A 17,498-nucleotide genomic window follows, 5' to 3' on the forward strand; every position below is an offset into this window, starting at 1 on the left:
CATTTGTATTTCCATTACTTACGTGTTTCAATTAAAAGCTGCGAACGTTATCTATGAATATCTTCCCTGACCTAAATTAGGGAGTCCACTGTAAAACCGGTTCTAACTTGTTCATTTCGCTCCGAGTCGGTGGATTCAGTCAAATATTGAATCGTGTTGATACAAGGTTCGTATCAATATCGGATCGATACGAGCGTGATGAGATATTTTTTCATTTATTTTCATAAACATATATTGTATGTGGTTTTGTTGTATTTATTTTTTGTATTATTTATAAACTTGGGGGATAAATTCTTGGACACTTTGGGGCAAAAAGAAAGCATTAGGATTTGGCTGAGAGCTCATCTTGCATTGTTGACTTTATTTGAAATATTGATATATTAACACAAATATATTGTTGTAATTATAAATTGTCCACAAATAAGATTGTTTCTAAATGTTGGCCTAAAATCTTCATCCTGTTTTAATCTGAAAACATTGATCAACATATTAAAGGCAAAAATCACTCTCGATTTAAAAATAAGAATAGTGAAGTATCGGTATTAACTTGGTATCAGATCAATGACAAAATTTGCAGTGTCGCCCACACATTGTTAGCAACTTGCACTTGACTGCCTCTGCTGGTCATAATGTATCATTGCGCCCAAAACAACAGGTTTCATCATTGAAGCTCTGAAGTAAACACAAACGCAGCTACCGTTTAGAAAGCCTCTTTATTTGTAATATCACATCAAATACCAACATTGTCACAACACGGTTTCCATTCTTGAGGTGCAGATAAACATTACACAACTGAGATGCAGATTCCCCCCCCTCTTATTTTTGGATGCCATTTGCTTTTAAGTGCGAAAGAGTAAATTCTTTGAATAGTGAGCAGTGACGTCTTCAAACACATTCATCCTCTCACTTCCCAGCAGTGTGAGCCAAAAGCCGCCCTTTGAGCACAGCATGTGAAGGGTTTGTGTCTTCCTGCATAAAGTGGTTCATGTGGTATAACATACAGTATATATTCATGTCTATGCTGAACCTTTTCTGACATTGAGTAAAGTGTACACAAATATGTCCTTCGATGCAAGTACACTACAGGAGAACTTGTTCAACCCTTAAGCTTCCCCTCCTTCAATAAGCTGTGCCCTGAGAATACAGTGTGTGTGTGTGTGCACCCTTAGGAATAAACTACACCACCACCCCATTTGAACCCCGAACAAGACTGAAAACAACTATAATGATAAAACAAGAACTGTCCAGGGAAAACAAACAAACAAACAAAAAAGCATAGTCAACGACACTAAATTAAAGTGTGCGCAGTGATGTTAGCGCACAGGATTTTGGATGCTGTCAAAGAAACAGCGGCTTCAAATGTCTAGGCTAAGTGTTTCACTAATTCAGTGCAAAATTAAGAAATTTTAGCACAGTCACACTCACCGCTTGTCATCGATACATCTCCAATTGTGTCATTTTCACTTCCATGAAATGTGTACTGTATAGATCAACCTCAAAAGCAGAGTCACATGTCGATTGATACACTGGTGCAATACATTTGAGCGTATAAACCTTCATTGTAAGGCAAGAGCGCAAGCAAGAGCCGTAATAAACACATAGTACTTTCATTCTTAATCGTAGCAAAAACGTAAAATACAATTCTTTAGATTGAGATATTACTTTGGTCCCCTTCCAGTAATCAGTCTTCATTTAAGTATACTTCTTTCTCCGTTTAGTCATTCTTTAATTAGAAAAATAAATCCTACATTAGGTTTTTTTTTTCTTCATAGCTGGAATGCCTCCTTATAAAAATATTTTCTTTTTTTTCCCCCCCACTTTGCCAGAAAATGAATGATGAATCAAAAGAAAAAAAAAAAGGGTTGGCATGGCGATTGTCCGAGTGTAATGGCTTAACTGTATGTGTGTCTTCATGCATAGATTGTCACCGTTGTTAACATGATCAACAATTTGTGTTTGCCACTGTTCAGTATGCAGACTGACAGTGCTCATGTGTGTTTGGGTTGGTGTATTAATGCTTCAGCTCAAATGTTGAAAATGAGTTAAGTGGCATGGCAGCTCTTTATTCAGGTTTGGGCTCAGGGGTCTCGCTCTTGGCCTCGGCGTCTTCGTCACTTTCCGCGCCAGTGCGAGTCACGATGCGACGCATGGTGAAAGGGAGGTCGCCACGTCTGCAAAAAAGGAGCAAAAAGGCAACAAATAAGTTCCATTTTATTTCTATAGAAAAGGGGTAGGGAAGCTATGGCTCTTGATGACTGCATCTGACTCAGTCAATACAATAAAATTGATTTCGTTTCTTTTTTTTTGCTGACATTTAAAAAAAAAAGTTTAACATTACAGAAATCAGAGTGTTTAAAATAACAGTCAAAATATAAAACTTTTTTATGCATTTCAATCCCTCTATTTTTGGCCGCAACGCGGGTGAACCAGAGCCAATTCCCACTCTCCTTCCGATATTTTCCTGGTCAGACACCAAAACTCTATTATTGGATAATGCGGTAACCTACCTGGGTCATTGAGAGATCAAGAAGTAAATTTCCCTCCTTTGATCAAATAGCTAGCAAGCTAATTCTGCAGTGCAAACCCTTTTGAAGAAGGTGTAAAAAAAACAGACAAGGAGTACGGTGCAAAACCATGCAGCACCAGAAGTTGCTTTAATGGTAAGAAGTATTTTATTTATTATTGGATAGCTTCAGCTAACAACGTTATTGAAAAGAATAAATTAAAGAGACTTATTATATTGTAAAATTGTAGGTCTTGCTTAAAAATGCACACATTTAAATTGTATTCAATGTTAACAAATATGATATGGCTGTCATGGAAATACATTTTTTTGTTGTTTTTTGTTTTTTTAAAATGTGGCTTTCATGGCTCTCTTACCCAAAAGGTTGTCAAAACAGCGCTGCACAAGACCTAATGTGACTTTAAAATGAGGTCTTGACAGCCTCACCGCTCACCTCAGCTTGCTCTTGAGGCTGCTCACTTCGCGATTCATGGCGTCTGCAGACTCTGTGGCATCCTCCAGCTCCCTCTGCAGTTTCCTCCGGTTGGCGTTTGCCCTCTGAGCCTCTTCCTCGGCCTCCTCCAGCTGACGCTTCAGCTGCTTCATGCGAGAGTTCAACTTGTCGGCCTAGTAAAGACAAATGAGCACAAAAACTGTGTTTTATATTTATACGCAGCCATTTAAACCATGTTTCCAACCAGTGGTTCTGGTAAACCAGAAGGTGGGCTTTTGTGGCATAAGGCTGTTTATTCCTAGTAAATACATTTGATTTTAGAAAAGGCACGTTCCCCATTTGAGTTGCGTGGATGGGGAGAGTGGCACTGCCATTGGGGGTGATACGGTAGGAATCAGTGAAAAAACACTGAGATGCACTTCCATGTACTATGTACACTATGTACTTCCAAACATAGTGTGACCAAAAAGGAGAACACCCCTCCCGCCCCCCCACACACACACCTGGTCTTTGTACTGCTCCGTGTTGCGCCTCTCATCCTCCACCTGAAGAACCACCTCTTTCAGTTTTTTCTCAGTTCGTCTCACAAGCTTGGTGGCACTTTGCCGCTCCCTGAGTGAAGAGCAGACCTCTGGTTAGACTTGAGTCACACATCTGTGGTTTCTTTATCTCCCCTCTATCTTTCACCTGGTCTCAATGTCCAGCTGTTCCTCCATCTGAGCAAGTTTGGCCTCCAGGGCGGCCATATTGGCCTTGTACTTGGACTTCACCGTTGCCTCCAGCTCTTGCAACTTCAGCTTCAGCTCCTTGTTCTGACGCTCCAGCTGGGCGCGAGAGCCTTCCACGCGTTGAGAGGAACTGCGTTCCGCAGCCAGCTCCACATTCATCTGCTCCGACTGAATGAAAGCAAGGCTGTCACCACATCTAGTTTGGATTGGTAAGGTGCCTGATGACTCGCCGATGCAAGCTAAACTTCCAACACACAGACCTGCAGCATTGCTTTCTTCAGCCTGTCGTTAACCAGCTCTGTATTGCACTGCTCCTCCTCCAGTTCCTCTTCCAGCTGAGCAATACGCGCCTCCAAACGCCTCCTCTCCTCTGCGATTTGAGCGCTGAGATAAATAGAAAGTTTAGACGGAACAGAGAAGTGGAGGACGTGCTGTATAGATGACAAGAGATGTATATGATTTGTCTTACTTCTTGGATGCCTGATTATTCATCTCATCCTGCAGCTCATCTCTCTCCTGCTGAGCCTGTCGCTTTGCTCGTTCTGCAGCAGCCACTTCCTGCACCGGGATGAATAAGTACAGCCTTTCAGTTTCTTTGTGGCTCATACAGGGTGGTGATTAGTATGAGAGAATACCGACCTCCTGCATTTGGAGCATGTCTGCTTCCATGCCCTTTAACTTCTTCTCATTCTCCTTACTCTGGGCAAGTATGTCCTCTCTAGACATGCGAGTGTCATCCAGTTCCCTGATAAGTTCTTTCATCTGGGCCTGAAGAGCATACAGAACCATACAAAACTAAGTCAAAGGAAACTGACAGCCAATCGGAAGTTACGATCTTGTCAATGAGCGTGGCTCCCAGGATTTATGGTTGAACACTCATCTAAACAACATTTTTTATTTATTTTTATAAGGCATTTTAGCATCAGACTCACCTGCAGTTTCTTCAGCTGTTTGAGGGCTTCCTCACGGTTCTTGTTGGCCATGTCAATGCCCGCCTCAAGTTCCTTCAGGTCCAGCTCCAGTTTTTTCCTTGAAGCAACGGCCACAGAACGCTGCTTCCGCTCATCCTCCAGCTCCATTTCCATCTCACGGACCTGAAGGTAGTGCTCGCATGTGAAGAAACTAGACCATCGTAGTTTGAAGCTAAATGATGAACTATAGTTGTTTTAAATCAGTACCTGCTTGACCAGAGACCTCTTCTTCTCTTCACCCATCTCATCACGTCCTGCCAAATCTCGCTCATACTGAGCCTTCATGGCCTGCAAGTTGACCTCCAGACGCAGCTTGGCATCCTCCGTGGCCTGCAGCTCATCCTCCAGTTCCTCAAGCTGAGTTTTCATCTCCTCCAGCTGCTGCTCCATTGCACGCTTGGACTTCTCAAGCTCGTGCACCTGTGGGACAATCATGATTTCAGATAAGAAGGGCACAACCAAAAAAAAGTGAACGTAAAACCTACATTCTTTCCAACATCATCCTTAGAGGACACCAAATCCTCCATTTCTGCCCGCAGCAGTTTGTTGTTGCGGTCCACCTCGTCCTTCAGATCCATCAGAGATTCCAGCTCACGAGTCAAAGACAAAGCACGAGTCTCTTTCTCACGGGCCTCAGCTTCAGCTCGATCTCGCTCCTCTGCATAGCGTGCAGATATGTTCTTCTCCTCTGCCAGCATCTGGAGAGCGAACAGGGCAACAAGGTTTAGGTGGTGTGTGGTGCACAGCCATCTGACCGACCTTTCAAATATTTCATGTGCGCCTCACCTGGTCAAACTTCTTCTGCTTCTTCTCCAGGTTGGAGACAGTTTGTCGGAGTTGGTCCTGATCAATCACCATGTCGTCCAACTCTTGCTGGAGACGTGTCTTGGTTTTTTCCATTTTGTCGTAGGCTGAACATTTCTCCTCCAGACGCTGGTGCGTTGACTCAAGCTCTCTTTGCACCCTCTTCTTTCCTTCTTCGGCACTCTCCAAATAACAGGAATCCTGCTCTAGTTTCTTCTTGAAGTCTGCAAGCTATTAGCAAAAAGAAAGGCTTTATTGCACTTCCACATCTCGTTGAGCGTAATGTAAACCACTGAAAGGACATGCAGTTTGAATGTTCAACATCAACTGTTTCTGGCTTTGTAGAAACCCTTTGTGTTGCTTTGTACCTGAGATTGCGCCATTTGAAGCTGCTTTTCCACATTTCTTTTGGCTTCTTCTTCTTCCTCTAGTTGTTCTCTCAAGCCGTTCTGCTCGTCCTCCATCTGACGCAGACGTGAGGCCACCGACAGTTTTTGCCGTGTCTCTTCCTGAAGCACTTCCTGTTGAACGCAAACAATTTATCAAGAGAGCATTTGATGGCGTATTGAGGGTCAACAAAGAGTTTTAAGACAAAAATCGTGATAAAGTTAGCAACGGGAACATAATAAGAAATGTGTGGTCACAGATGACCTCCAGTTGATACTGTATGAAAAACACATGTACCATAATAGTCCAGCAAAACTGATTTGCTTTGTTCTTAAATATAAATCGACAGCCTTTACAAAAGATAGTGCTTGGCTTTGATTGAAGTATTTGTTTAAAATGTGTTTATTATTACCTCCGGCAAGCACAGCGCAACACGCATGGAGTTTGGCGGAGGTCTACGCTCTAGTTATGGTTGTAATTTGCAGAAGCGCACAACTGCACTGCATCATACTCGGAGCTGTTTTTAATATTTCTTCTGATCTCAAGTATCCTAATGAGTAAACCAAAATATGTAAAACACATTAACCGCTATCAGTAGGAATTAATACAGTTGCATACAACTGCAAACTACAACCACATGATGAAGTAAAGAGTAAAAAACATTCAAAATACATTGTTCTATTCGCCAAACATCATTGTTTTAATATATCATTTGCCATAAAAGAGGCCTAAAAAATCCTAAAGGCACAAACCGTAACCTTGGTCGCATACTACGTTGTGTTGCTAGTTGTAATACGTATGCTGAGTTGTGTGTTTGCATTTTAAATCCTGAGTTTAGTAAAGCACTATATACAAAGAACAAAACCTGTTGTGCGGAACATCCTGGGCTTACCAGTGGCATGGAAATTAGTTTTATCCAAATGATTAAGTTGAAGGGGATTTTAAAAATGAATATCTCCCAGTCTACAAACAAGAGGAGATGTACTGCGGGTGTTTACCTGCACATCCTGCAGCTGAGACTCGAGTACAGAGTGGTCTTTGGTTGCTTTGATGGACTTGCTCTCTACCTCATTCAGCAGACCAGTGACATTCTCCAGTTCAGCCTGCGGACAGTAAAAAATAAGTTCAGTTAAGTTGCATGGGCGAAAAATGTTTCTCTTGATGGTGCAGTCTAGTAAATGTAGCAAAGTATATATACACGCAGTCAAAGCAGCGAGCAATAGACAATATCTTAGCTCAAGGTGTAACACCCCAGACAAAGAAAATCAGCTCTCAGGCACTGAGGCATACCTGCATTTTTCCAAGTTTGTCAGCTAGCTCCAACCTCTGACGCTCACTCTCTGAATGTTTGAGCAGCAACTCCTGGACTTGAGCTTCAGCCTTCTTCCTGCGATGTTCTGAATCTCCTTTACCCTGCATCAAGCTCTGCAGCTCGATGGTGAGCTCATTTTTCTCCGATTCCAGAGTCTGCTTTGACTTCTCCATTGACACTTTGTTCTGCACAACAGTTCATTTTCATGCAACAAATGAATGACTGCTTCAAGGGCTCACAATTTGACGAGAATTTAAAATCTCACAATACCCGCTTAGCCTGCTCCAGCTGTTCATTTAACTCGTCAAAGGCCTGATTATGTTTATGTCTCATGTCACCCATCTGCTGTTCGTGGACTCTGGCCTCGTCTTCCAGACACTTCTTTAGCTGTGCCACCTCCGTCTCACGCTTGGTCCTGAGCAGGGAGAACAAAGCTCATCTACGTGTACAAAGTGGCGAAATAGACTACCACTTGGTTAGTACAGCAGATTTGTTTTCTCTACTTTAAATTGTAATGTTTCTATGGTAATGCATGGGGGGAAAAGTGCTGCAGCTATGAATCAAGCAGAAGGCTCTGTCATTCATTCAATTTCCCAGCAGGAAGATGCTTTGACAAAAGGTCATTTCTAACTAAACGTTTTGCGAGTACAATATCGTATACTACAATATTTAATGTGTAAAACGAGATGCATATTACAAGGGTTCAGTGCAGAGGTGTCCAAACTTTTTCTACATGATTAAGTTATGAGCACTCTCTGTACCAATATGACTACCTGAGTTCTTGCTGTGCAGCAGTGGAGTCTAGTGTGTCTTCCAGCTCAGTCTTCAGGGCCTCTAGCTCTTCTCCCAGGTCCCGGCGGTGTTTCTCGGCTTTGGTCCTGGACTGTCGCTCAATCTCTAAATCGTCCTGCAGATCAGAGATCTGCGCTTCCATCTCTCTGATCTTTTTATGAGCCAGATTCTTTTGTGCTGCTTCATCCTCAATTCTAACAGATGGAGTGAGACAGCACAAATTAGTGTTTGCGTGTCTTAGGCATCCATAATATTCTGGGAATACTTCAAAATGATTTGTTATGCTAAGATAGGAGATGATTTCATTTACCACACTGATTTATGATTCAGCAAAGCCATGTGAGATTTCGAACCTTCAAATGACCAAAACATGATGAGATGTAAACAATACACACCTCAGAAGAGCAGCCTGAAGTTCTTCCTCCTTTTTGGCTAACTGGGCACGGAGCTCTTTAACCTGGGCCTGCAGATCAGCAATTTGGTCGTGTATTTCAGTGAGGTCACCATCAAGCTTGCGTCTGTTCTTCTCCAGCTCCTGGCGCTGCTTCTCCTCCCTGCGCAGTCGGTCTGAGAGAATTTAATCACAGTTGAGTTTGGTAAGAAAAGAAAAAAAACAGTTGATGTTTAAGATACTGTTCCCATCGTACCCTCCAGGTCGGTGATCATGGCCTCATGTTTGGTCTTGAGCTTCTGCAGGCTCTTGGATTTCTCTTCCTCTTCTGTAAGGTTGGTAGTGAACTCAGATACTCTGTCCTCCAGCATCTTCTTCTCCTGAACAACAAACAGGGTAAATGGTTAATGCCAAAAAGGGGGAAAACCTATTACGCATTCCTGCTTTCTTTTACATTTTTTTTAAATTTTTTAAATAACCACAACTATATAATACTACTACTACTACTACTACTACTACTACTAATAATAATAATAATAATAAATTATATTACTAATTTAAATATAATTATTTTAATACCATATAATGGAAAATAATATTTTAATTAATTTATTAACAAATTTAATTGAATAATTATTTGAATGTATATATTTTTAACTCTTTTATATATCCAAACCTTGTTAAGCTTGATGTTTTGATCATCTAGAACCATGATATCCTCTTCAAACTTCTTCATTTTGGCCTCCATGGTGACCTTATCCAGTTGCAGCTTTTGCCGAGCTGCTTCTTCCTCATCCAGCTGTTGTTCCAAGTCCTATATACGAATAAAGGAAGAGTATGACAATTACATACAGTGTCAGAGAATACAAAGTCAACATGAGGGTTGGGTGAGTGTAACTCACAGTAATATTCTGCTGCAACCTCTTTCTGTCCGATGTCAGCTGAGAAGCACGCTCTTCCTCCTCCTCCACTCGGGCTTCTAGGTCGTGAAGAATCTCCTCAAGTTCCTGCTTCTTGGCAGCCAGACGAGCTCTCATCTCTTCAGCCTCAGCGCAGAGTTCTGTTTCAGCCTGAAGCTGTTCTTGTAGGGCCAGCTTCTCTGCATTCAGCTTTACAGCAGCAAAAGATATGCAACGTCAGCGGTGAGTTCAAATTGGAGGAGTGGGGTCTTATTAACTCTCTCGCCATGTTTGCTCCATATTGGGCAAGAAAATATGTTAAAATAATCAAAATGGAAACATGGATTCATAATTCTTTGGTTTCACCTGGTGATGTTGGTCCTCCAGCTCCTGGAGCTGCTTTTGAGTATACAACTGTTTCTCCTTCACTTTGCTGAGCTCTTCATCCTTGGCCTGCATTTCTTCCTCCTGTCTGCTTACTTGAAGCAATGGCTTCACCTAAGGATATAAAATGTGGGTTTTTTATGTATGAAGTATGAAGCTCATGAAAGGTATGGTATTGAAAGTGGTGAAGAAAAGGAGGACTCGGCGTGTTACCTTGGTGAATAGCCTCCACCACTGCCAGTTTCTGAGTTTGAGATAAGCAGCACAGTTCCTTTGGATCACCTTCATAGCAGTCAGCTGCTGCTGTCGCTTGGCAAAAGCCCTGCAAAAAAATTTTTTTATAAAAATGGAGTGCATAGTTGCAGACTATATACAACTTTTACTACTGTCACTCAGATTGGAAATTTCAAGATAGTCAAGATCTACCTGCGGGCCAAATAGCCTCTGCACCAAGCCTGGAAAGTAATTATGATGTCTGTGATTTTCATGTCCCTCTCCTCTTCCAGGTGAGCAAGAACTCCAGCCCTGAAGAAAACTTTGCTTTGGCCAATTCGGTAAAGGTTAGGATCGAGCTCCAGACTTTTGATCTGAAAAGAAAAGAAACACACACACACACACACACATCAGTCTGACACAGCAGAATTGTGTATCCTCTTCTGTGGTTAATCATAGCATAAAAGCACTTACCATAAGCACACAGGCCTGCTTCCCATCCATGAAGCCTTTGGGAATGGCATTCGGAGTCAGGATTTCATACCTGGGTGCAGAGTACATAACATTTGGTTTGTTGGTATTGGTACATGCACGCGACTCAGCAATTGCTGCGGTACAACCACGTGACCTCGCTGCAGTGCGCAACACTTCCGGTTTTCATGAGTCAATATGGCTAAGTTCAGCTAGCACTGGTTGAGTATTACAAAGGTTTAGAGCCAAATACACAAGCCAGATATCATCAACAAATACTGTAACTGAATGTGATGGAGTGGATCCATACACTCTTAAGAAAAATAACTTTTGAACGATTTTTCATTTCAAAACAATCTTGTGGTCCACAGTAGGAATTCAAGCATTCCAAATGTATGGAGGCACATACTGGTATTCAATATTTCATGTACAGTATGTAAATGCACGCTATGCAATCTTTATCCGAGTTGTTTTTTGTTGTCAAGCAATTTGCGTATAACCTTTTCCGTATTCTTCCTCTCAAATATTTTGCTGTCATTTATAATTTGGAGCCTGTGGTTGTTTAAATGGTGTGAAGTTATGTTTTGCCTCAATGTTTATTTCGATTTTTCAACTGGTTCCCTGTTGTCCCAAGTTGTTGGCGCAAGTTTAAATTTTGTAGATGGCAAGCAAATGTTTTGCCTCTATTTCAAGTCTAAGATAAGTTGATAATTGATAAGTTGATTGAGTTTTTGCGGACATTTTTAAAGTCTTCAGATGCTTGGTTGCTGACAAGCGTTTATTGCCGTCATATAAACCAGGTGTATATTTTTTTTGTTATGAGGCAATTCAGCATTTGTGAGTACCCAAAATATTTTAAGTTTGGTTTTAGTATAAATTTTGCTTGTCGTCAGTCAAACTTGAGCGTGATTAAACCCCACAGGTGGCTCCGTCATCAACAGGTTCAACAGCCACCTTTCTCTGCATTTTTTGGTTGTTTCTTGAACTTTTTTCCCTTTATGATATCTTAGGAATTCTGTAGTAATGATTTCTGAAATTCTAAGTTGAATGATTTCCACACATGAGAACAGAACCTCTATTTGGCATTTCCGCTCCGACATCACTTGACGACTAGCTACAACTGAGCTTGTGTCTCCCCCCCCCCAAATGCTTGAGCCAGTGATGACTGCAACCGGATGCGACGTCACATGCAACCCAGCAGTCGTGGGCGTAATGATTGGCTACCTCTGTCTGAACTCCTGGAAGACAATGCGGTTGGGGAAGCCCTGTCTGCAGATGCGGATCCCCTCCAGAACACCATTACATCTCAGCTGGTCCAGAACCAGGTGGGGATCCAGTTTCCCTGCCTAGAGGTGGTAAAAAAGCAAGGATATTCACAAAATCAGCAAAGTGATCAAGAGGGATCTGTTCAGATGCCAGTAAGAGTTCCTCTGACACCTTTTTCTCATGGTTGGGGATGATGCAGCGAACAAAGTTTGGGTTTGTGTTCCTCAGCGTGGCCATGAGCTTGGAAAGTTGCTCTTTGTAGAGCTGGCCCACAGTGCGGAACATGCCCTTGCGGGTCTTAAAAGCACCTGGCATTTCTGACATGCCGGAGACCTTATCCAGACCAACAATGCGGTCCACTAAATAGAGAAACAGAAAAACAGATTCAGTTAATTACGCAAAAGGGCTCCGTTTAATATAAACATTTAACAGGGCAAATTCCAACCAATGCATGACTGATTGTACTCTCCATTTCCTCTTGATGGACAACCACCAGGAGAAAATAATGGATAGAAGGTATTCAGAACACTAGAAATCAGAGAACACCACACAGTAGACGGGATGCAGACTGACACTAAATAGCAGGAAAACGCAAAAAGCAAAAAGCCAGTGAAGTGTAAAAAGATTACAATCACAGAACAATGGGGCGGGAAAACAGTGCAGTGGGTGAATGACAACTGTTCACACAGTGGTTCGGGGTGAAAACTATGTATAGTGGTTTGGTAAATGTTTGTGTGCATTGCAAAAGTGACACACTTTGCAGGTTGCAGTTTTTGTGATAACCCAACAAAAGGGGGGCGGGGAAACAACACCATGCAGTATATACCCATTTCTGCAGTACCTATGACCACCACCAGCAGTCCCACACAACTCTATTACATGGGAGAGGGAGAGGGAGAGGGAGAGTTCAATGGAGCTACAACAAGTGGTAAAGCACACAGAGCTCAACAAAAGTCACAGAAGCAGCTTGTACATTGCAATAATGCTACTTAAAAGTAAGCTTTCCTTTAAAAAGGCCACGATAGGTTTGATCTCTGAGGACTGAGGAGGAATGGGGAAACAATAAAGCATTTAAATTGTGTGGCAGACAGCAGGAATGGCAGGAGAAGACCAATACGTGAAAAAAAAACATTGTCACCTGAGTCTGAGTGTAGTATAGGAAAACGCTGATAAAAATAGGCTCTCTGAGTTTTCTGTACCTCTGAGACCCAACAAAGGAGGTTTGTGTAAAACATATACATACAAAATAGGGCCAAACAGAGGAAAAAATGAACGGGATTTGAAGAAAGGGTAAACACAGAGGTACATAAACCAGACAGTAAAGAGAGAAAGAAAAGCAATGTGAAATGGAAAACAGGAACAAGGAGCTAAAATTCTCATATACATTCCCCACATCCGGCACCGTACACTCATGGAACACAATCCTGGTCAGGCCTTATATTAGACATGTATGGTAGCATACTGACTACAAAAGCATAAAATAGAGATATTTTGAATGTAGATGCAAACATCCCAGTGTCCAAAACCTAAAATAGTCATTGCTTGCATTTACCTGTGACATTGGCCAGAGACATTAGGAGAATGGGTGATAAGATTTTTTAAACACATTTTCTTCCATTTGTGCTTATTTTTATTTTGAGTCTTCTGTTTTCATAATCTATAGATATATAATATAATAAATAAAGCTTTCATACATGTGCAAATCTTTCTTCCAGTGTGGTTGCATTTTGTTAGTGGCCGAGGTAGAATCCAGGTTAATAGTGCCATTTTGGAGCTTACTTTGCACTGAACAGGAAGTCACTGCGTGCATGTTTGAGTCCCGTGTAAACAGACAGTAGTTACGTTGCGGTTGTCATTTCACGCTACTTCGTAGGGGTGTAACAATTCATCTACTACATCGATGTATCGATTTACTTACGAATACTACTTGTGATACTATACTTTGTGAATTTCTCTTGGAGATCAATAAAGTATCTAACTAAATCGATCTGTGATCGGCAAGTTGCCATTCCAGACGACAGATCGATTTAACATTGCTTCAAAAGGTAATCGATTGCATCAATACTAGGAAATAAAGCATTGGATTTAAGCACGGCAGGCTTTATATGGCTCTGTGTGTTTTTTTGGGGTTTTTTTTAGCACTATTAATGATAGACGTTACTCGATTCAGTCTGCCTGTCTGTGATGTCATTGCCACGCACCAGCAGACAACAAAACATAGCATGGCGAATGGCAGAGGACAAGCTGGCGAGCCAGAAATTATCATCATCAATGTAGCCTCTGTTCCTAGGTGACGACAAACTGGGTGACAAAATTATTTTCCAGACTTACCGTCCTTCCAAAGCTCAGAGACAAACTTGTCAGTGGACTGGTTGAGCAGCGAGGCAACATTGTCATTCAAAGGATCCATGTTCTTCATCAGCCACTCATCCGCTTTGTAGTCCACCTGATGAGAAAAAAAGAGACAGACCTGTCAAGACAAATCTACTTGTTTGGATTTATAACACTCAAAATAACAGCAGGTAATGACAAGTAATGATGCAAGAAGAACAAGAACTACGCCTGCTCACCTTGCCAGCATAATGGATAATACAGAAATCTGCTTCATCCTTCAGTTTCTTGGGCTTGAAGAACTTGGGGTGGGTGCCCTGCTCCTGGAGCACTTTCTCCACAAAGCTCTTGTCTGTAGCTTTGGGAAACCAGCATTCTTCATCCAACAGAGCCAGAATACCAGGTGGGCTGGCCTGCACGTGATGAGAAGAGCGATTTGGAGAGCAAGGTGCTTAACATCAACTTGAAACGCACCGACAACAAAAACAAGCACTGTTTGCCCTACTCACGGGTTTTTCAATGAGGTCTATGCAAGGCTGCAGGTCAAGGCCGAAGTCGATGAAGCTCCACTCAATGCCCTCCCTCTGGTACTCCTCCTGCTCCAGGATGAACATGGTGTGGTTGAAGAGCTGCTGCAGCTTCTCGTTTGTGTAGTTGATGCACAACTGCTCAAATGAGTTCAGCTGGAAGAAAACAAAAAGGATTGGAATGCCAATTAAAGCATGCGAGTTGTACTGCACAACAATACTGTATGTAGTCATCCCTCGCCACATTGCGGTTCAAATTTTGTGTTTACTTTCACGGTTTTTCAAGCATATTACTAAATGATGATTTCTCGTGGTTGAATACGGCCTATAAAAAAAAATGTATATTTAGGAAAATTTGGCTTAAGTGTTTTGCTTACATTAAGCATCCATCCATTTTCTATCCTCACTAGGGTCACGGGGGTATGCTGGAGCCTATCCCAGCTGACTTTGGGCAAGAGGCAGGGCATACAGACAAACAATCTTTTCACACTCACATTCATATCGATGGCCAATTAACCAAATACAGTATGCATATTTTTGGAATGTGGGAGAAAACCCACACACGAGGCATACAAACTCCACACACAGATGCACACGGAGATTTGAACCCAGATCTTCCCGATGTCCTGACTGTGTGGCAAACATACGAACCACTTGCGGCCCCATTTTCAAGCATAAAAATTGGAAATTCAAGTAAAATACAAATACAAGTAATTAAGAACACACATTCAAATTGTGAATGTTTACATTCTACACTGGTCACTAGGTGTCCGTAATTGTTCAGTGAGACAAGCACCAGACTTGATGGCTGGAACAACAGGCTTTTATTACAGGTTTAAATGATCTCCCGACAGGCACAATAACTATAACAGGGGCTACTGTTGTGGCCGTAATCCAGCTAAAACTCAACTCTGAACGTCACTTCCTGTTCACATGACCGGAACACATTTACTGCGACATACGAACATCAGTTCAATTTACCGTATGTCCTAAATTTTCTCTGATTTTGTCTACTATATTGGGAAATACAAATGTAAAGGTGCCTATAGGGGTGTTATTTCATTTCTAGAGGGCTCTAATAATGTTTAAAGCTGTATTTAGAAGATTGTATACAGGTTTTCTATGCCGTAACTACAAAAATATTCCATTTGTAAAGACGGAATCCTACTTTGCGGAAACTCACTTCTTACGGTCGGGCCTGGAACCAATTAACCGCAATAAACAAGGGATTACCATAGTTTGACGTACCTCAAAGATCTCAAAACCAGCAATATCCAGGATGCCAATGAAGGAGGCTCCCTGTCTCTTGGTTTTGTCCAAAGCTTTGTTGATCCTCATGACTAACCAGCGGAACATCCTCTCATATGTGGCTTTGGCCAAGGCCTCCACAGCAAATTCTGCTTGCTCTTGGGTCTGGGCCTTTTGGACGTAGTCTCGACCCACCTTGATCCTGGGTGTCAGGATGGCCCTGGTTAAATCTGTGACATTCATCCCCATGAGGTGGCAGACCTTCTGGGCAGCTGAAGGATGGGTTAGGTGAAGAGAAGGTTTAAGCATGATCACAATCTGTTAGGATGATAACTTCCAATCTATAATCAGAGAAGGGTGGACAAGGGGTTAAAAGGTACAACTTACCTGTGTTGTCGGGCATGGAGGCCTGGTCAGTGTGACGCTCCTTCTTGAAGCTCATGTTTCCAAGCTGCAACACTGAGGCCACCACTTTCAACATGCCTGCACGAAAAAAGAACAAACATAAACAGTTAGAAAGAAAACACCTCGTGTTGGTAAAAGCAGGGAAGTAATCCAAGAACACAAGTGGGTTGCCTTACCTATCTGCTCCTCCTCCGGGATGCTCATAATCCTCATGGCGTCCATGGTCTCTGCAAACAGGTCTTTGTCCTGTTGTCCCGGAATTGTGACATTCCCATTGGAAAGGAAACGGTAGTTGTTGTAATTTTCAAGGAGGAGCTCAGCTAAAGAAAAATACATGATATATGATCATTAGAAAAGGAGACAAAGGTGACATTAACAAGGCAAAAAAATAAATCAATCTGTTAAGTGATATGTGTTGCACTTACAGCGTAATTTATCTCCAGCTCCTGTGAGCAAGTAGTAGAAAATATGGAATGTGCGTTCATCTCTGGCCTGACGAATGGCACGGGATTTTTCCAGCAAATCTAACAGTCAGTCTGTTAAGGACAAATTTTCAGACACAGGGATCGCTTAAAAAAAAAAAAAAAAAAAAAAAAAAAAAAAAAGGTTTTTATTGTGATCACTGAAAAAAAAAAGTAAAATAAAGAACATAATTGAAACATACTTTGACTTAATTGTGATTAATAGTAATTGTATTGCACTGTCATTATTGTGCTTCTTGATGACGCAAGGACAATATAATGCATGAATATCGAATGGGAGTGGGATGGGAATTGGATCATTTCCTAAGGCGCACTGATGTACTGCAGCACAGTGGTTGGGGACCAGTTCTTTAGACAGCATATTAGTTGAGAATCAATCAACATTGCCTCTGTTGCTTGTATCCGAGTAGTGTACAATATTTTGCCTCAACTGCTTCAAGATCACATTTGACAAAATAAGAAAATAGACTTAATATTTAAATCCTAAAATAGAACGTAGGAACCTCCATGGCCACAGAGTCAAGGATACAAGTTTCAATATTTGCGCCAACAATATACCCATTGACATCAAAGTTGATCCTGATGAATTTTCCCTGCAAGTAAAAGAAAATACCTTAAAAAAAGGTGTACAAAGGGTAAAATAAAGGTAAAGATAATAAATAAAACAATAAGTCTTACAAATCTAGAGGAGTTGTCATTTTTGACAGTCTTGGCATTTCCAAATGCTTCCAGGATGGGGTTTGCCTGCAGAAGCTGCTTCTCCAGCTCCCCCTGGTGAGAATACAGAAAAGATCAAGGAGTATTTAAAGAACATTTTTCACCGCCTACCTTGCGCAGGGTCAATTTATTTTATTAAAATGGGTAATTCACAAGAGTTATAGTACATTGCATTAGTAAAAAATGAACACATACTTACGTATTTTGGTCAAA

At 41.6% G+C, this 17,498-nt stretch overlaps 1 protein-coding gene across 3 annotated transcripts in view; it reads right to left on the reverse strand.

Annotated features, from left to right (window-relative positions):
- Nucleotides 1-696: 696 nt before the first annotated feature.
- The window catches only part of LOC129170764 (myosin-9-like), a 34,099-nt gene continuing 17,297 nt past the window's right edge, over nt 697-17,498 (reverse strand). For all 3 annotated transcript variants that reach the window (XM_054758726.1, XM_054758724.1, XM_054758725.1), the window contains 35 exons: nt 17,247-17,339; nt 17,098-17,161; nt 16,512-16,610; nt 16,263-16,406; nt 16,069-16,164; nt 15,682-15,953; nt 14,416-14,589; nt 14,146-14,319; nt 13,907-14,021; nt 11,747-11,934; nt 11,534-11,655; nt 10,313-10,382; nt 10,052-10,212; nt 9,839-9,947; nt 9,608-9,739; nt 9,245-9,451; nt 9,019-9,156; nt 8,599-8,722; nt 8,347-8,518; nt 7,933-8,145; nt 7,430-7,574; nt 7,138-7,344; nt 6,846-6,950; nt 5,829-5,981; nt 5,443-5,691; nt 5,142-5,354; nt 4,864-5,076; nt 4,618-4,779; nt 4,325-4,453; nt 4,155-4,243; nt 3,946-4,069; nt 3,645-3,853; nt 3,461-3,569; nt 2,958-3,130; nt 697-2,171 (listed from right to left, as the gene is read on the reverse strand). In XM_054758726.1, coding sequence (XP_054614701.1) covers nt 2,063-2,171; nt 2,958-3,130; nt 3,461-3,569; nt 3,645-3,853; nt 3,946-4,069; nt 4,155-4,243; nt 4,325-4,453; nt 4,618-4,779; nt 4,864-5,076; nt 5,142-5,354; nt 5,443-5,691; nt 5,829-5,981; nt 6,846-6,950; nt 7,138-7,344; nt 7,430-7,574; nt 7,933-8,145; nt 8,347-8,518; nt 8,599-8,722; nt 9,019-9,156; nt 9,245-9,451; nt 9,608-9,739; nt 9,839-9,947; nt 10,052-10,212; nt 10,313-10,382; nt 11,534-11,655; nt 11,747-11,934; nt 13,907-14,021; nt 14,146-14,319; nt 14,416-14,589; nt 15,682-15,953; nt 16,069-16,164; nt 16,263-16,406; nt 16,512-16,610; nt 17,098-17,161; nt 17,247-17,339 — 5,256 coding nt within the window. In that variant the 3' untranslated portion in view covers nt 697-2,062. The remainder of the gene's footprint in view (nt 2,172-2,957; nt 3,131-3,460; nt 3,570-3,644; nt 3,854-3,945; nt 4,070-4,154; nt 4,244-4,324; nt 4,454-4,617; nt 4,780-4,863; nt 5,077-5,141; nt 5,355-5,442; nt 5,692-5,828; nt 5,982-6,845; nt 6,951-7,137; nt 7,345-7,429; nt 7,575-7,932; nt 8,146-8,346; nt 8,519-8,598; nt 8,723-9,018; nt 9,157-9,244; nt 9,452-9,607; nt 9,740-9,838; nt 9,948-10,051; nt 10,213-10,312; nt 10,383-11,533; nt 11,656-11,746; nt 11,935-13,906; nt 14,022-14,145; nt 14,320-14,415; nt 14,590-15,681; nt 15,954-16,068; nt 16,165-16,262; nt 16,407-16,511; nt 16,611-17,097; nt 17,162-17,246; nt 17,340-17,498) is intronic.

This window comes from Dunckerocampus dactyliophorus, chromosome 18 (genome assembly GCF_027744805.1).
Source record: "Dunckerocampus dactyliophorus isolate RoL2022-P2 chromosome 18, RoL_Ddac_1.1, whole genome shotgun sequence".
In the NCBI taxonomy this organism is placed as follows: Eukaryota; Metazoa; Chordata; class Actinopteri; order Syngnathiformes; family Syngnathidae; genus Dunckerocampus; species Dunckerocampus dactyliophorus.